Genomic DNA, 15,257 nt, shown 5'->3' with positions numbered 1-15,257 from the left:
ACCAGGCTTTCATGGTGTCAGTTTGAGGAAAATTCCCTCTCCCACCCACTTGCCAGCTGAAATGGCTGCATGTAGCCTGGTTGTTCCAATCCTCTATACCTTGTAAAAGCAATCAAAGCAGAGATGATTTGCCTCATAAATTGACGATAACGATAGGTGCAGAGCAGGGAGGAGTCTCTTAATACTCCCTGTAAATCCCAAGAGCAGTCAATATTTAGGTAATACTGTTTCAAAGATTGACAGAAATTGTGAGGGAAGAAAAAAGTGGGAAGTCCAGTGCTTTTTTGGCCTTGTAACATTTTTCTGCTACATGTTCATTAATTCATAAAGATGATAACTGGTGTCCTACATTCGTGACTTCTTTTTCTAAATATGTGACACACACGGTAGCCTTCCAAGTGTGAATTTTGAATGGAAATTTGACAAACTTTGAAATTCTCTTCTTCTAAATTAACTTTCCATTGTCCATGACACCCATGATGATGGTATTCCCTGCTTTTGAAGCAAAGACTTATTATGTTCATAAAACAATGAAAGTGTTTCACAGGCATCACACCATTAAATTAAGGCATTCAACTGTATCTGATACACTGATACCCTAGTCTTGAGAAAGAGTTTTTGTTTGTTTTTGTTACTGTAAACTCTCAAACGCATTTATGTGTCCGTATAAGTGAGGCTAACTCAGCCCAACAAGGAAAAGTAGAGATGAGTATGGCTGGGAAAGCATAGAGTACAGAAAAGACAGAAATGATGGCTCTTAGCAGCCTGCACAGTGAGGAAGTCCTCATTTATGAATTTACATAAGTTACTCTGCTTTTACAGCCAAACTGTCACGTGTGCAAAAAGAGCATGGATCACTAATGAGTCTGTGCCAGGTCCCAGCAACATGCTTAGATGTAGAGTTGCCATCAAAATATTTTCCATTTGTGTTTGAGTATTGGTGATGTCCTGGAAGACTTTTAATCTTTAGGATTTTTTTTATTATTATTTTTTTTTTTTTAATTCAGAGCAGGTTCTGTTTAATGCTTTATTGTAGTACTTGACTGGTAACTGGCACTCCAGAATGCAAAGTTACATTTCTTCACATTTTTAAATCATTATTTCTCCTAAATCAGTCTTTGTTGACAAGGTGAAATGACCTTATGTTGTAGCAATGGAACAAATGTGCTCCAGAGTTTTAAGTTAGCATATTGCTGTAATGGCTGATTGTTCCTGCAGAACCTTTAATAGCTATGTTAAATCATTTGACCTGATGTTAAAGACGTGTATGCACTTCTATTTTTCTGTTAAGTGTAAATAGGATGTTTCCAGACCTTCAGGTAAAATGCTTGTGAGATGGCTATGAGGAATCTGACAGTCCTCTCGTAGTCCAATTTGTGACTGCGAAGATAGCAAAAGAAAATGCATGGGACTTCCCTTGCAGGTAGGACCCTTAGCAAGAGACTACTGATGGCACCTCGACCGGAAGCTTGTTGGCACCTTTCCTGCAGCACATCTGTGACTATTTTTTTTGAGAACGAAAAAAAAAAAGGTTTTGCCCTGCAAGTGCTGCTAGCTCTTGCTTTGTTTCCATGTTCTGATTTCAGGAAATGAGTGTTCAAGAAACTTTTGTGATCATTAGTGAGACTCCCTCATTCTCATAGAAAAATAGGTATCAGTCATCTTGGTTATGATGATCTTAAAAAGAAGTCTTAAACACCTAAAACAAAAACTAAAATTTAAAGAGAGAGAATTTAAAAGAAAAAAAAATTTAGTGTTATGATCATGATGTAGTGTGATTCATGGTGCTTGAAGGCTTATAATCAGCAAAAATATTTATATTTTGTTTGGAATTCCAACATTTTCTGTGGAAAGACAGTTGGCAATTACCTTCCTTTATTTGGCTTTATAATTCAGTTCTTGTTTGAGTTTCAAGCATGGCAAACAAAGAACTGAAACAATCATGTTCATATCTTTGGGTTAACTGTGGTCAATGATTTTTACTTTTAAAGCTTCTGCCTTTAGGAAGAGGTAGGCAGATGCTTATTTTTATTGCATGTGGGCATATGGGTTTTGTTCATGACTATAGAAGTGTTTTGCACAACACTAGGTAAATTTCTATGCATTCAAATTCTCAGCAGTTTTCCTGTAATTTTAAATGACCAGGTGGGAGGCTGGAAAGGAATCTAGCTCTTGTATGTTCTTACTGCTGTTTTCAGGCCTTTATTTCAGAGATCTCTAACTGGGCAATATCACACTAGTTGCTTTGAAAAATGTAACTTTTTCAGGGGGGATCACAGAATTCATTTTAAACAAAAAGTCCGGGAAGGTTTTCTTGGGGTCCAGTCTCTGAGAGGGAGGGGGCTGCGCAATTAGTTGTTTTTAGGATGCCTGTTCCTGTCTTTGGATAGGAAGTGCTGAATCATGCTTTTTAACTCCGTAAAAACATCACCATCATCTTTTCTGAATGTATTCTGCTGTCTTGGTTAAGGTATACGTAGGTCTGAGAACAGACTGCACACAGCTCCGTATCAGTTTATGAAATATATCCCATGTAATGTTACTGACTTTCAAAAATGTTTAATTTAGGTGAGACTTCTAACTATACTTGTCAAATGTTTTTGTAAGAAGACTAATTCATAGAAAGCTTGCGTCTTGAATTTAAGCATCGAAACCATGTAAACATTTTGTGATAGCCAGATGTCATTTAATAGCTTGGCAGCAATTCATTCGTCTTCCCATTAATTTCTTTTTTGATTGTTTGTTTGGTTTTTTACTTGTGGCATATGTGAAATAGCCATCAAATGAGAGTTTTATCACTCAGATACAGTTTGACATTTTTAACACTTTTCAAACTTTACAAAGACCTGTTTACCATATGGTATAAGTGGGTGTGCAGGAAACGACACTGTTTCATGAAGTCTGATCATGCTGTACTACTTTTCCATGAACTGAGCATGAAAGTTTCCTTTTAACAGCGTGCTGAGGGCAACCCTTTGAAGCATGGGTGTATAAGTTTGGACAGTAACATTTATGTTTGAGTGTTTCTGCAGGTGACAGGGTTTTTTTAATCACTTAATCCTTTATCTTTCCTTATTTAAGTTTGTCCTCAAAAATTTGCTCCACATTAATTTTGCAGCATGTGAAAATAAGTAACCAGAAAGCAGAGTTTATATATATATATATATTTTTTTTTCATTCTTGCAGTAACCAGTTATTATTGCTCCCATCCCAAGTATCCTATTTCCTGTTTACTTTCTACCTTTTCTTTTTAAAGATGCTGCAGAATTGCAGTTCCATGATCCTTGAATTGAAATCCTTTATGTCATTAAGTTGAATTAGTTGCAATAGTTTCTTCAGAGCTAGGGTCATTGCAGCTTTCAGTGACATTAAGATACTGTTTCCAAATATTGTTCTGGCTTATTTGCATACAATTATGGTTTACTTCAGTTGGTTTATTTCAGTTAGAATTAGCACTGCATGCAAGGAGGAGAGCACAGCCCTTAATGCATCTTTATCATGCTGTGTCTCACCTAGTAGAGCTCTGCCTAGTGCAGTACCTCAAATACACATTGGACCAGCATTAGTAAGAGCATGAAACATATTGCTGAGCTTAAACTAGCAACTTGTGCTTGCTCCCATTGCAGGCAAGAGCTCCTGCTCCTGTTCAAGCAGCTGTTTAAAAGTAGAAAAGTACTTGTGGGTAACCACTTCTCAAATTACAAATTAAAGCATGATTTAAATGCCAAAAGGACACAGTTTTTCAATACTAAAGTGTTTTTACATACATTCGTAAATGTTTAATACACTGTCCCATCTAGAGGCAATTTTCAAAAAATTACTAGAAACTAACATATGTCTCTTTTGAAATTACATTTTAATTTTGTCTCCTGCTTATCAGATAATTAGCAGCTTGACTAATTTTAAAACAAAGTTTGGTGAGCAAAAATATTCATCCAGAGCTAGAACTTCAGAGGATTTTTGTTCATTTGTTTTCTTAAGTTTGTTCTTCAGTATTTAGTGCCTGGCGATGTCTGTGACAATAGCAATACTCTTTTCTTTCTTAGTGGGGTCTGTAATAGCTACTCTTTAAACAGTGTCTTAAACAGGGCCTGTTGGGACATATCTGTAGTTTATGAAACTATATAATTTCACAAACTGCAGTTCCAAAAATATATTAAAAAAAAAAAAGACTGCTTAGCATGTGAGCTTCATGGCATAAAGATTTTAGTTTTAGTAAACTATATTTAAAACTGTGCACATTTTCTGTTCCTTTAAAAAAGATAGCATCTTTATTACTTTGTAAAGCAAAGTCAGGAGGAAGAAGATTTGGGTAAAATAATGCAGGTAAATCTACATTGCAGAGATAGTGTTTTGTAATATCACAACCTCCTGGCACCAGCACTCAGGAAGTCATCGCTGTTTGTGCCACCAGCTGCTTTTCATATACGACCTATCTAATCCTGATAAGGGTGCCTTGAAGGCTAGTGACAGTGCGTCTCCCCATCGTTCCCCCACCATCCCTTGTCTCCAGAGAAACCCTCTGAAATAGCCGATCTTCGCCAGTGCTCGCGCTGCTCCCTGCTGCTGCTCGGGCTGCCGCGGCCAAGCCACCTCCAGCGCGGCAGCCGCCACTGGAGGCACGCGGTCTGACCGGTGAAGTAGCAGCTCTTGTGCTTCTCGCCGTGAAAGAAACAGCTCCAGCGGGGCTGTCGTGAAGGACCAGACAGAACCTCGTGGCCTCCGCCTGGAGAACACAAATCCCCCTGTGGCCACCGCTCTGGCGGGAGCGTTGCTGTAGCAGGGCTCGTACGTGAGGCTGGGTCAGGCCGCACCGTGCCCTTGCTGTGCACCTCCCTTAAAGCTCGTGTCAGTGTTTGCTAGGTCATCTACTTAGCTAACTGTATGTATTGAAATGGAATCCAAAAAGAAATGGAAAATGATTTAACTTTTAAAAAGTCTTTTGATCAAGATTTTTTTTTTTACTTATTTTTGTATTAAGGAACAGTATTTACTGTGTCTTGTGAGATCCTTTGCTTGTATTCTACTACTATTTTGCTTAATTTAAGGGAACCTTCTTTAATACGCAGCTTCTTCCAAATTGAGATGCTCTTAATACCAATGGATGCAGGGAGATTGATCTCAGTTGTTACTTGGTTAAAAGCTGTGTGAGCTGTGAAATTTTTAGGAAGCTGTAGACTACCTTGAGCTTCCTATTAAAAGTACATCATTTCACACATATACTGTAAAATAAATCTATTTCCCATACCGTGTCAATGACACTATTTATCTGTGCAAATACAGTATTTGAGACTAAGTAAACTTTGGGATATGAGTTCTTGTTAAGTGATCTGATCAGTAACATGTTGAACTTACCTAACATTCAGTGCAAGCTTTCATATTTGATTTTGTTAACTAAAGATAGTTTTTAATATTTGTGAATAGGAAGTAGATTCAGCCATTACTATCTTAATTGCTTTTTTTTTTTTTTTTTTGTCAAAAAGCTGTTTCTTTTTCTCATAACATGATTGTAAAAAGTCTTTAGGGTAAAATTAAAAAAAAAAAAAGTGAAAACTGATAGTTCAGCATTTCACCTACTCTCCAAACGGATATTTTTGTGTATAGATAATCGGCATGGTGATGGCTCCTTCCGGTCAGAGCACTGTGTTTTAGCAGCACTGTGTACGCTTGTTCTTGGATCCCTACAAGATGATGCTTTTCACTGCTGTTACCATTGAGTCTGGAACTAAATGGGATACACAGTAATGCATGCCTTGCAGCTTGCCTTATTTCAGATAAGGAATAACATTCTGCTTGGGGAATGTACAGTATTCCCCTATTTATTGCCAATGCCTGTTCTCATGCAAATGCTTTCTTTTCCTAGCCAATAACTACTTTCAGCTTCCTTTCATTGTGAGGTTTAAAATCAGTGGAAGCTGGATGAACTCCATTCTGCTCAGCAGCTCAGAACATCAGGCCCAAATGGAAGATTTTCTGTAAAATGTTGTTGATAAAGAGCATAAGTTGACAGGCCATCTGAAAAGTATTGTTTGAATTTTAAAACTAAACTTGACTAACTAAGAAATAGAATTTTTCCCCCTTTGATTCTTATTTTTCTGCAGCACTCTCTTTAAGACTCTAGTCACTTTGAGACTTTAAACACTTTTGTTACAAAGACAGAAAATAGTTTGACTACAGCAAGTCTTTGATACATAGTATCACCTGTAAAACTGAAGTTTAGCATCCCATATAAAAACTTCAAGATCAAATTAGTTTTGTTCTGCTTGCCAAAAGATTGTTTCTATTTGATAGTCTGTTGTTTGGCCTTCATAAAGCCTATTTATAAGCAGTTCAACATGTAAGAATTATAATTTATATGGTTTCAAGGTACACACTGTCAAACGAGGGAATTGCATTGCTCTGATTACTCATTCACATTGGTCCTCAGTTTTTGAGAGTTTTATTAATGTTTTCTGTGCCCATGTGCATCAAATAGAATAAATAATAATCTGAAATGTCTCTATGAGAAGCTTCCATGTGTTTGGAGAAATCTTGGCTTAAAACAAAACTAATTTGCTATCTAACTGTCTTTGATACAGGGTGGGGGGGATCCTCCAAGTAAGTGGACCCTATTATATGTCTTTATAAAAACTGACAGTGTGCAAGACTTTTTGATTAAGCACAACAACTATAAAGGAACCTTGTTACGAATTTGTAATTAAAATATTCTTCTTGGTTGCCTTAAAATATAAAAGGCCTATTAAATTCTATTTTATTTGTACAAGGAACTATACAACTTTTACAAGATGAATGTTTAGGAGCTTTTTGGTAAAGATGACAATAACGTTAATACCTTTCCTTTTTTTTATATGTATTTTATATGTATTTATATAAACATTTTGGATTTTTTTCGAAAAATTGTCTGTGTTATATAACACCAATATACAACTAATTAGAGGCAAACTACTAGCCCAGTCTTCCTAATTAAGCTTTACTTTCACTAAATCTTAATAAAATTTCTTGCTTTTTACATCTGATGCTGAAAATTCTCTTTTCTTTATCAATATAATTTTTTCTTTTCCAGATTGTCACAAATTATTCCAGTTTTCAAAAATACTCAGAAGAGCCCAATGTATACACAGTTCCTGTCTACATTACTAGAAGAGCTGCATTTCAAAAATGAAGATCTTGAAAGTTTAACGAGAATATTTAGAAAGGACAACTTACCTGAGTGGTCAGTCAATTTAAATATTTAATATTTTCATATTTAATGTGAATTTTGCATTTCATAAAACTAAGCCAGTTAACAAGGATTTTATTTTTCAGTGTTTTGTAAGCATGCACTGCAACTACAGATCATATCAGCCAGAGTTGAAAATGTATAAAGTACGTTTTAAAGTGAAGAAATATATATGGTATGGAAATTAGTGTCATCATTTTGTAACTTACAGTAAATGCCAGCTGCTTATTACTTATCACTTTAATCTCTTGATAATACGTAGTTGGTTTACTGCAATTTTGGGAGGAATTTTTGCTCAAGTTCTATTAGGACTTGAGGAAAACAAAAACACATCTGTGTGGCTATAACAACTAAGTTTCAGCAGCTTTTTTTTTTTTATTAAATGATTGTTATGTTTAGTCTTCGATATATAAAATGAAGTGTTAGAAAAACACTTTTTTGCATAATATTGTGATTACACTTTGCATTTTGGATAGACTGAAAAAACAAAAGCAAATGTCTTATTTATATTGGATACAACATTATAGTATATAATTAATTAATTTATTAATATTACTGATTACATTCCTCTTTCCCACAGAACAAGATGGTCAACTTAACGTCTCCTGCTGTCTGAAGTGGTGGTATGGAGAACAATAAAGTATCCTCAATTGTTGGGACTTTTTTTTTTTTAATGAAAAATGAAATTAAGTATTGATTGTACTTCTTGCACTTTTGTGTTTTCCTTTCATTTCAATGAATAAGAATCTCAAAATCTTTCAGAGAAGCTGAATAAAACAGCATTTGTTCAGGGTAGGCATAAAGACTGGTTAAGATTTGAATGGTCTGAAAACTGCCAGTTTAAAAGCAGTAGAAGGGGACTCGATTTTGTGGGTTTGGGTTTTTTTTGTTTGTTTTTTTTCTTTGCAAATTTCAGTCAAAATTTTCTTACAGGAATTGGGGAAAGAAAGGAAAAACAAATGTTAGCACGGAGGGCTAAGGAGACACTACTGCTGGCATCTTTCCTGTTGACTCAGTGCGTGAAGCAGTATTCTCTAAGAACGATGAAGACAGTATCCAAAGATGTCTGGACTACAGCCTGTTAACGTGCTACTTCTAAGAAAAAGGGTGATCTTTTGAACTTGTGTAAAACTTATTTTTAAGCATTCTCTAATTGTTAGTACTTTGGGCTTTAAAATAGTTTTTTTTAATAGCAAAAGACTTGATTTTTGCCTTTTGGTAGTCATTTCATTTACAATAGTTGTTTTGTTTAGATTGAGAATGTTTTGACTTGTTGTCAAAGTTGTTTGACTTAATTACTAAATAATTAGAAAATGCAATTTAAAATTAATCCACTTGTAATTCTTAGTGATGTTGTAAGATGGTGTATTGTATAGTTCTCAGTTCATAACATACTGTCCTTTGACAGGCTTGAAAAGAAAGCTGTACCTGGCAGTGCTTAGTCTGCAGTAAATACCATCACTAGTTCAGAGTGAAGCAACACTTACCAGGACTGCTGCATAGCAGCTCCATTTAGAAACAAAGAATTTTTTTCTTTTGTCTTCTTTCTTGGTAATAGGATACCAAAAGGGAACTCTGCACATAATTAGTTTATTGCTGGGTAATTCCCTCATGATAATCGAGAGATAAATGTGTTGATTTCTCCACACATAAGTAAGTCTGTGCAGCTTTGTCCCTGGAAGCTCCATGGTACAGTAGAGCTTATTCAGGGGATGCATGCTTTCTCATAACTTACCTGGTGATGGGAAGTTATGTTCAGTTTAACCTGTGAAAGCAGTCCTTTAGAATGAGGAAAACCTTTAATGCAGAGTTAAAGCTGTATGTTTTTCTATGTAATAGAGGAAAAAAATACCCATCACAATTAGTGTGTCTGATGTCAAATTCATAAGAATGCATGATGTAACCTAGATAGACGATACATTGTTTTGTACCATGATGGAAAACTTCTTACTTAGATACATATGCAAAGAAGGGACAAGGCCTCACCAAAAGATAAGCTCATAGAAGACTGAGTAATGGTAAGATACCCTGAGCAAAACATAAATCTTAAATTTTTATCTGCTTCTGATTTAGGAAATTAAATATATCAGGATTTTTTTTTCTTTACTACTTTGCTGTAGATTCTGAGTAAGCCACTGCTGTGTTCCACGCATCAGTTTACCGTGGGGCATAAAGATTACAACTAGCCCATGACAATGCTGCTATACTGACTACACTTAGGAGAAGTTAAAAGCATACATCATACTAGGAATATGACTGTGTTTCAGCAGCTTCGATGGCTCTCATCTGAAAAGTTTTTACATTTCCTGTCAGCTTAGTGGTGTGATTTTGTTAGTTATTTTTAGGCTTGCTCTTCAGCATTTACTGTGTTGGAAACATTTGAGCTTGTAATATGAGTGAATAGGTCACAGGCCCAAAGACCTCTTTATCGGGCTTCACTGTAGCTGCTTTCACCGTCTGCCTTAAGCAGCTCAAAAAAAAGTAAGTTTCCATGATTTTTGCCTCTCTTCCTTGGCTGCTGTGCTGTAACCTCACTTCTTTTCCTTGCCCTGAGGGAAAAAGAATAACCTTTTCTTCTTCCATGACCTTTTTCACCAGTCCAGAAGAAAGACTTTTATAACATGCTGGAAATACCCTGAAGGAATATTCTTCGCTTACCTTTAATGATTCCATCTCCCTTAGACTTGATTAAAATATGTGTCAGTAAATGCAGAAAGTGTACATATACCCTTTACTTTTCAATAGTAGAAAGGCTGTAGACTCATCTAAAAAGGTTCTTTTGTACTACCAGCCTTAACCTGTTCCGCAAAGAGCACAACTCAAGCATCAGAAGACAAGTTCATTCATCCAGTTTTCTTAGGAGCATATTTTGTAACAGCTTAACTGTGTAGAAATTTTCAAATCTAGCCCTCATGTATGAACTTAAAACTTAGTTTCTCGCACAACTATCTGTCCTTTAATGGACTTTACTCTCTCTCAGCCCACAATTTATTTATTTTTTTTTCATTTTGGTTAATGTTTGCAGGCAGTTTGTTTCCTCATGGCCTTGCTGCTGTGCTTACTGTTTTTCCTTCCTATGTTAGCTTAGTGGGTGAGAACAGGTGACACCCGGCTCAGTGGTGGGTTTGAGCCTTATCTCAGATGGGCTGAATTTCAGTGTCTTGCTCATAAGCTGCAGGAGTGTGGGCCATTACTGCTCTGGGCCTTAGGGCAGCCAGGACATAACCCCCTCTGAACAGCACCATGAAAGGGGCAAGGACTTGGCAAAACCATCACACCTTACTTAGAGTGAAAAGGTCATAAAAGCGTAGCCTACTGCAGTGACCACGTGAAGCATCCAAGCGTGTCTGGCAGGGAACCTAGAGCAAGCAAATAGTATGATATGATTTCTTGTAATAGCATAAAAATCAACTTCTTCTGTGTTTTTTTTTTTTTTCTCAACATATGTAATGGATAAAGAACAGAAGAATGCTTTGTTTAAAACTTAAAGCAAAGCCTGCTTCATGCTGCTGCAGCTTCTCAATATCAAAGGAGTAGTGTGTGTGATACACCTGCATGGTACAGATACGGATTTCTTACAGCATTCTCTATAGATACAATGAAGTAAGCTCAGAAAGAGAACAATGTTAATAAAAGCACATTTACAGAGAAAAACAGAACCACTTAAGTTATTCAAAGCAGTCTTTTGTGCTGGCCAAAGAGGGTGAAGGAAAAGCTTGCATGTCTATTTTCACACCAAAGTTCAGTTCAAGACCCTGTAAATACCATCAGTGTAACTACTGTGCTCTGTAGTACCGCTTCTCCTAGCACAAAGCCCTTCACAACTACCACTCCTTCCTCATGCCCATTGACCAAGCCTGCTGCGCTAACAAGGCTGTCCTGCAAATCTTGCTGCTGAATCTGTGTGTCCTACCCTTCTTTCCCTAGCTTGGAGGAATCTGGACTCTACAAAATGCAGGAGAGGATGAGGCAGTACAGCTGGACATTATGTCTCAGCTGACCTGTAACAGCTGAATAGAAAATAAGAACTGACCAGGGAGAAGAAGAAGGAAGAGAGAAGTGGAAGGTGCTATTCATACCTTCTAAACTTAGGTATCCAACCTTAACTACCTGCCTGTCTCCACTTCAGAAGGAACTGAGGTCTTTAAGCTTAGGCTCTCTAAATCATACCTTGGATCACTGTATGAAGGGGGTGGTGTTAATGCCTCTCCTCTTATTCCCTGGTGGCAGAAATAAAGCAGATACAGTCAGCAAAGAGCTTTGACTATAGTAGACTGGCTAGCCCTAGACAAAATATTTGGTAATAGAGCATGGCACAAAACTGAATGTAGAGCAGGAAATCTCTAAGCCATCATTTATTTTGATGCCTGCTTTTCCAGTTTACAACTGTTTCACATAGAATTTATCCTTAACCTGTAAGAGTTATAATCAAAAGAACTGATGTGAATGTGCATATTTAGGAAAAAATTAATGCCAGTGTTGAAAGTACTTTCAGGAGGTTACACTCTAGTTCTAGACTTTGCCCATAAGCTTTCCATACTCGCTGTTTATTTCTGCTGTGGCTTAAGAGCATCCAGTACTGTGGGTGGAGTTTAGCTTGATCTCACTGGGGTAACATGTAATGGTGAATTGTCATTTCCAGTGGTCATTAAATATTGAAAACACAGAATGAGCCTCTCTTTGGCAAGTCTTAAGTTTCCATAAGTGGCAGATGGTATATAAGGCAGGGCTAGGCACTTGTAAAACCCTCTGCGTTTCTCAATTGTACATCTCTACCACCTGACAGCCTGGCCTCCTCTGCGCAGAGTCGGAGGAAGTAGGTGTGCCTCCCCTTAGCGAAGGCAGAAAGCAGTACTGCTAGAGATTTCCCCTCGCCCTGCGCTCCTTCCCCTAGAGCCACTTCTCGCACAGGCTTCAGACAGCACCTAGGGACCTGGGCTGCCTGGAAGAAGCTGTCGAAGGTGAACTGTGGCATTTGTGGTGCTAAACAGGATTTGGGGGGGGGGGGGGCTAGAAACCTATGTCTTCCAGTAGCTGTCATTTGAGCACGCTGGTTTCAAAAAGCAAGTAAAAGCATACACTACCTCAATGACTGATCTGAGACAGGTGATTAATGTTAGTCACCCGCACGCGCACACACACACACACACACTCCGACTGCATGCAGCTGTAGAGCAAGGAGCAACAGCAAACTGGAGTTTTGAAAAAATAGACATAACTAGCCCAAAATAGCAAGAATCAGCAAAAAGAAAAGTGTGAAACTAGTACACGCCTTTTTAAACCGTCCATATCCTGGAAAATGGGCAATACTAATGCGATACCCTTTGGGCATCCTCCTTAATGGTTTTCTGAAAGCCTACTCAGTACTGAACCAAGTTTGGGGCAGCGTTAACAGTCGTGACAGGTCTGGGAATACCAGGAACAGAGACCACCAATGTTGTGACCACTGTTTCTGAGATCTGAGAGCTATGTTTATCCTCCCACTGATTTTGCCACCATGGTTGAATGTGCCAGCTCAAGTCCTATACTTAAGAAGGCATTATTGATCAGAATAATGCAGTAAGCGTGACCCCCTGTTGCAGTTCAGATTTCCACCTATGGGTTTATCCCAACAGAACAGCTTCCTAACCAGCGGCCTTTCCAAGGACAGCACAGAGTGACAGTGGTGATAATAAGGCAGTCACCGATCACCCATTTGAGAACTCCCCCCCCTTCAAAGTCAGCCCTCCAGAATGTTTCGGTGGCCTGCACTTTAAAGGCAAATTCGTTAGGACATTTTTGCAAGCTGTGATTACCTGCAGGAGCTGCACCCACAGCTTAGAGAACAAGGCAGGTGGTACCATTGCAAACCGCGTTGATTGGTACCATTACAAACTACATCAAATAAGTGCCATTTCTGACACTTTTTAGCCTCTTAAATTTCATGGGGTGTGTAACTGAATTGAACACTTTGAGTAGGACAGCAGCAATTTCACAGAAAGTCCTACAATTTAGTTAGAATTAATCATCACTACAGTGAGTTTGGATGACTTTGTATGAAGCTTTAACCAGCTGCAAACACTTAGATCAGGATTTACATCATAAATCTTGCCTTTTTGTTCTACTCAAATGGGAGTGTCTACAAATCAGATTAATATAATTAAACAGTACAGTAGTAAAAGAAAAAAAAAGTATTATCTAAGAAGCCAGAACAACCCTGCTTACAGCTGCCAGCTAAGATCTGACTCATCTGAGGTATTTTATAGCAACCATATGTTAGGCATGTCTATCTCACCTATTATGCAAAAAATGATAACGTTTCCTAATCAGGATTTGCCACTGAGCAGGATTTTCCATAAACATCTCAGTATTGCAGGCACTATCCACCGTCAGAGAAAAGCCTGTTGCAGACACTTGTGATTTGTTAATTTAACAAATAGAATAAATGGCTGCAAATCTGTGGCTAGGACTGATTCAGCAAGGCTGGCTGTTTCTTAGAGTATAGGTATCTCACTCTGTCTGGCAGCTGATGCATTAAAACATAATTTAGGAATTCTGTTTTAGAAAATAACTTAAGACTATCTACAGTTCTTGTGGGAGAAACCTGCATGTTTGAAATTGATGATATGGTCTGGAAGCAGGAGCTACTATGTGATACATTAAAAATGCTTCCCTGTGACAGTGCAAGCAGAGTTGTATTTGTATACTATATTTTCCTGCATAGCCAAGAGAAAGAGGGTGAATTCCTATCTCTACAAAGGAGAGAAAAAGAAGATTAAAAATTTAAGTTTAAAATTATTAATTTAAGGCCTTCCGATAACAATGATGAAATTGATAAAGCTAAAAGCAATCATTGCATTTTAACAAAGGCAGACAGCATTTTCTGTAAACCCCATCATCTGTTGATTTTTTTGAAGAGGTTTTACATACAGTTCACTCGCACACAAAGCTGCCTGAGCCTATCTACCTCCTGCAATCTTATGTGAATCCTTCTTGGTTGAATACTTACACACACAAAGACTGGCCAAATGTCCATCTGTCTTAATTATTCCTAGGCCCTCACTGCAGCATCAGAAGAGTTTAAAGGAGTAAGATGAGGGATGAAGCTGTAGTCCCTATGTTCTCTTCTGTTCTGTAAAGGACAGTAGTTTTACTGCTCAAAGAAAAAATGACAAAGTTCATATTGACACAAATAAGAGCAAACTTTATCCTAATAATTATATACCTCGTCTAGGGATCCTGATCTCTCATTTTGTGAAGAGGTACCCTTTGCTTCAAAGCTTTTTTTTTGAGTTCATTCTTCTATGGCAACTTCAAGTTCTGAACTGCAGGCTGTCACTAAATAAAAAAAATAAAAAGCAAAGTAGATATTTTTGCTCCTTAAGGTCCTTGGCTTATAATGAAGTTTCACAAGTAGAAATGTAGTTAAAGAGTTTCTTCCTTGTTAAGATTATTTTTCCAAAGGGCATTTGAAAACTTTGAAAATAACTTTACAGATACATCAGCCTTCAACAGCTCTGGGTCAAATAGATGTCATCTCTGCTAGCTATTCATTTCTGAGATCCTCCCAAGCTCTGCTTTTTTGTACACTGAACATCTGATGCTTCTTGTTTTTCTTCTATAACCACAGATGTGCCCTCTTCAAAAACTCACAATCTCAAAATGCTAAACTGACAAGCTTAGTGTCAAACCACACACCCCAAGCAGTGCTGAAGAAAACAGAATCACGCTTGAAGAAAAACAGAAGAAATCACACAAATTGTTTCCAAAGAATGAATCTGAAACATGTTCAACTTGGTGCAGGCATTCTCGCTTAAGAAATCACATGACATTTAATAGTCTATTTTTTATGCTTATTTACTGTACGTATAAGCAGGGGCTGCCCTCTGAAAGAAGAGATGAATTTGAACAACTCTCTGCATTTGCTTAAGGTTAAATTCATCTCTTTGAACTAAATTGAGCCTTGCTCTAGGACTGACCTGGGGCTCCATGTTTGCCGAAAAGCTACCCAGCAGCGTAAGCTGGACTTCTTCCCGGGGCACGTGGGGTTTGCGTGTCT

The 15,257-nt window shown here is 37.6% G+C and overlaps 1 protein-coding gene across 8 annotated transcripts in view; it reads left to right on the top strand.

Annotated features, from left to right (window-relative positions):
* RPAP2 (RNA polymerase II associated protein 2) overlaps positions 1-14,899 on the top strand; it is a 48,859-nt gene extending 33,960 nt beyond the window's left edge. For 3 of the 8 annotated variants that reach the window (XM_067300932.1, XM_067300933.1, XM_067300930.1), the window contains 2 exons: positions 7,064-7,213; positions 7,800-11,882. In XM_067300932.1, coding sequence (XP_067157033.1) covers positions 7,064-7,213; position 7,800 — 151 coding nt within the window. In that variant the 3' untranslated portion in view covers positions 7,801-11,882. Of the gene's footprint in view, positions 1-7,063; positions 7,214-7,799; positions 11,883-14,828 lie in introns of those variants that run through there. The other 5 variants (XR_010884881.1, XR_010884884.1, XR_010884883.1 and 2 more) reach the window with 5 other exon arrangements.
* Positions 14,900-15,257: the final 358 nt, after the last annotated feature.

Source organism: Apteryx mantelli, chromosome 8 (assembly GCF_036417845.1).
Source record: "Apteryx mantelli isolate bAptMan1 chromosome 8, bAptMan1.hap1, whole genome shotgun sequence".
NCBI lineage: Eukaryota > Metazoa > Chordata > Aves > Apterygiformes > Apterygidae > Apteryx > Apteryx mantelli.
This window is presented reverse-complemented; position numbering and strand designations above follow the sequence as displayed.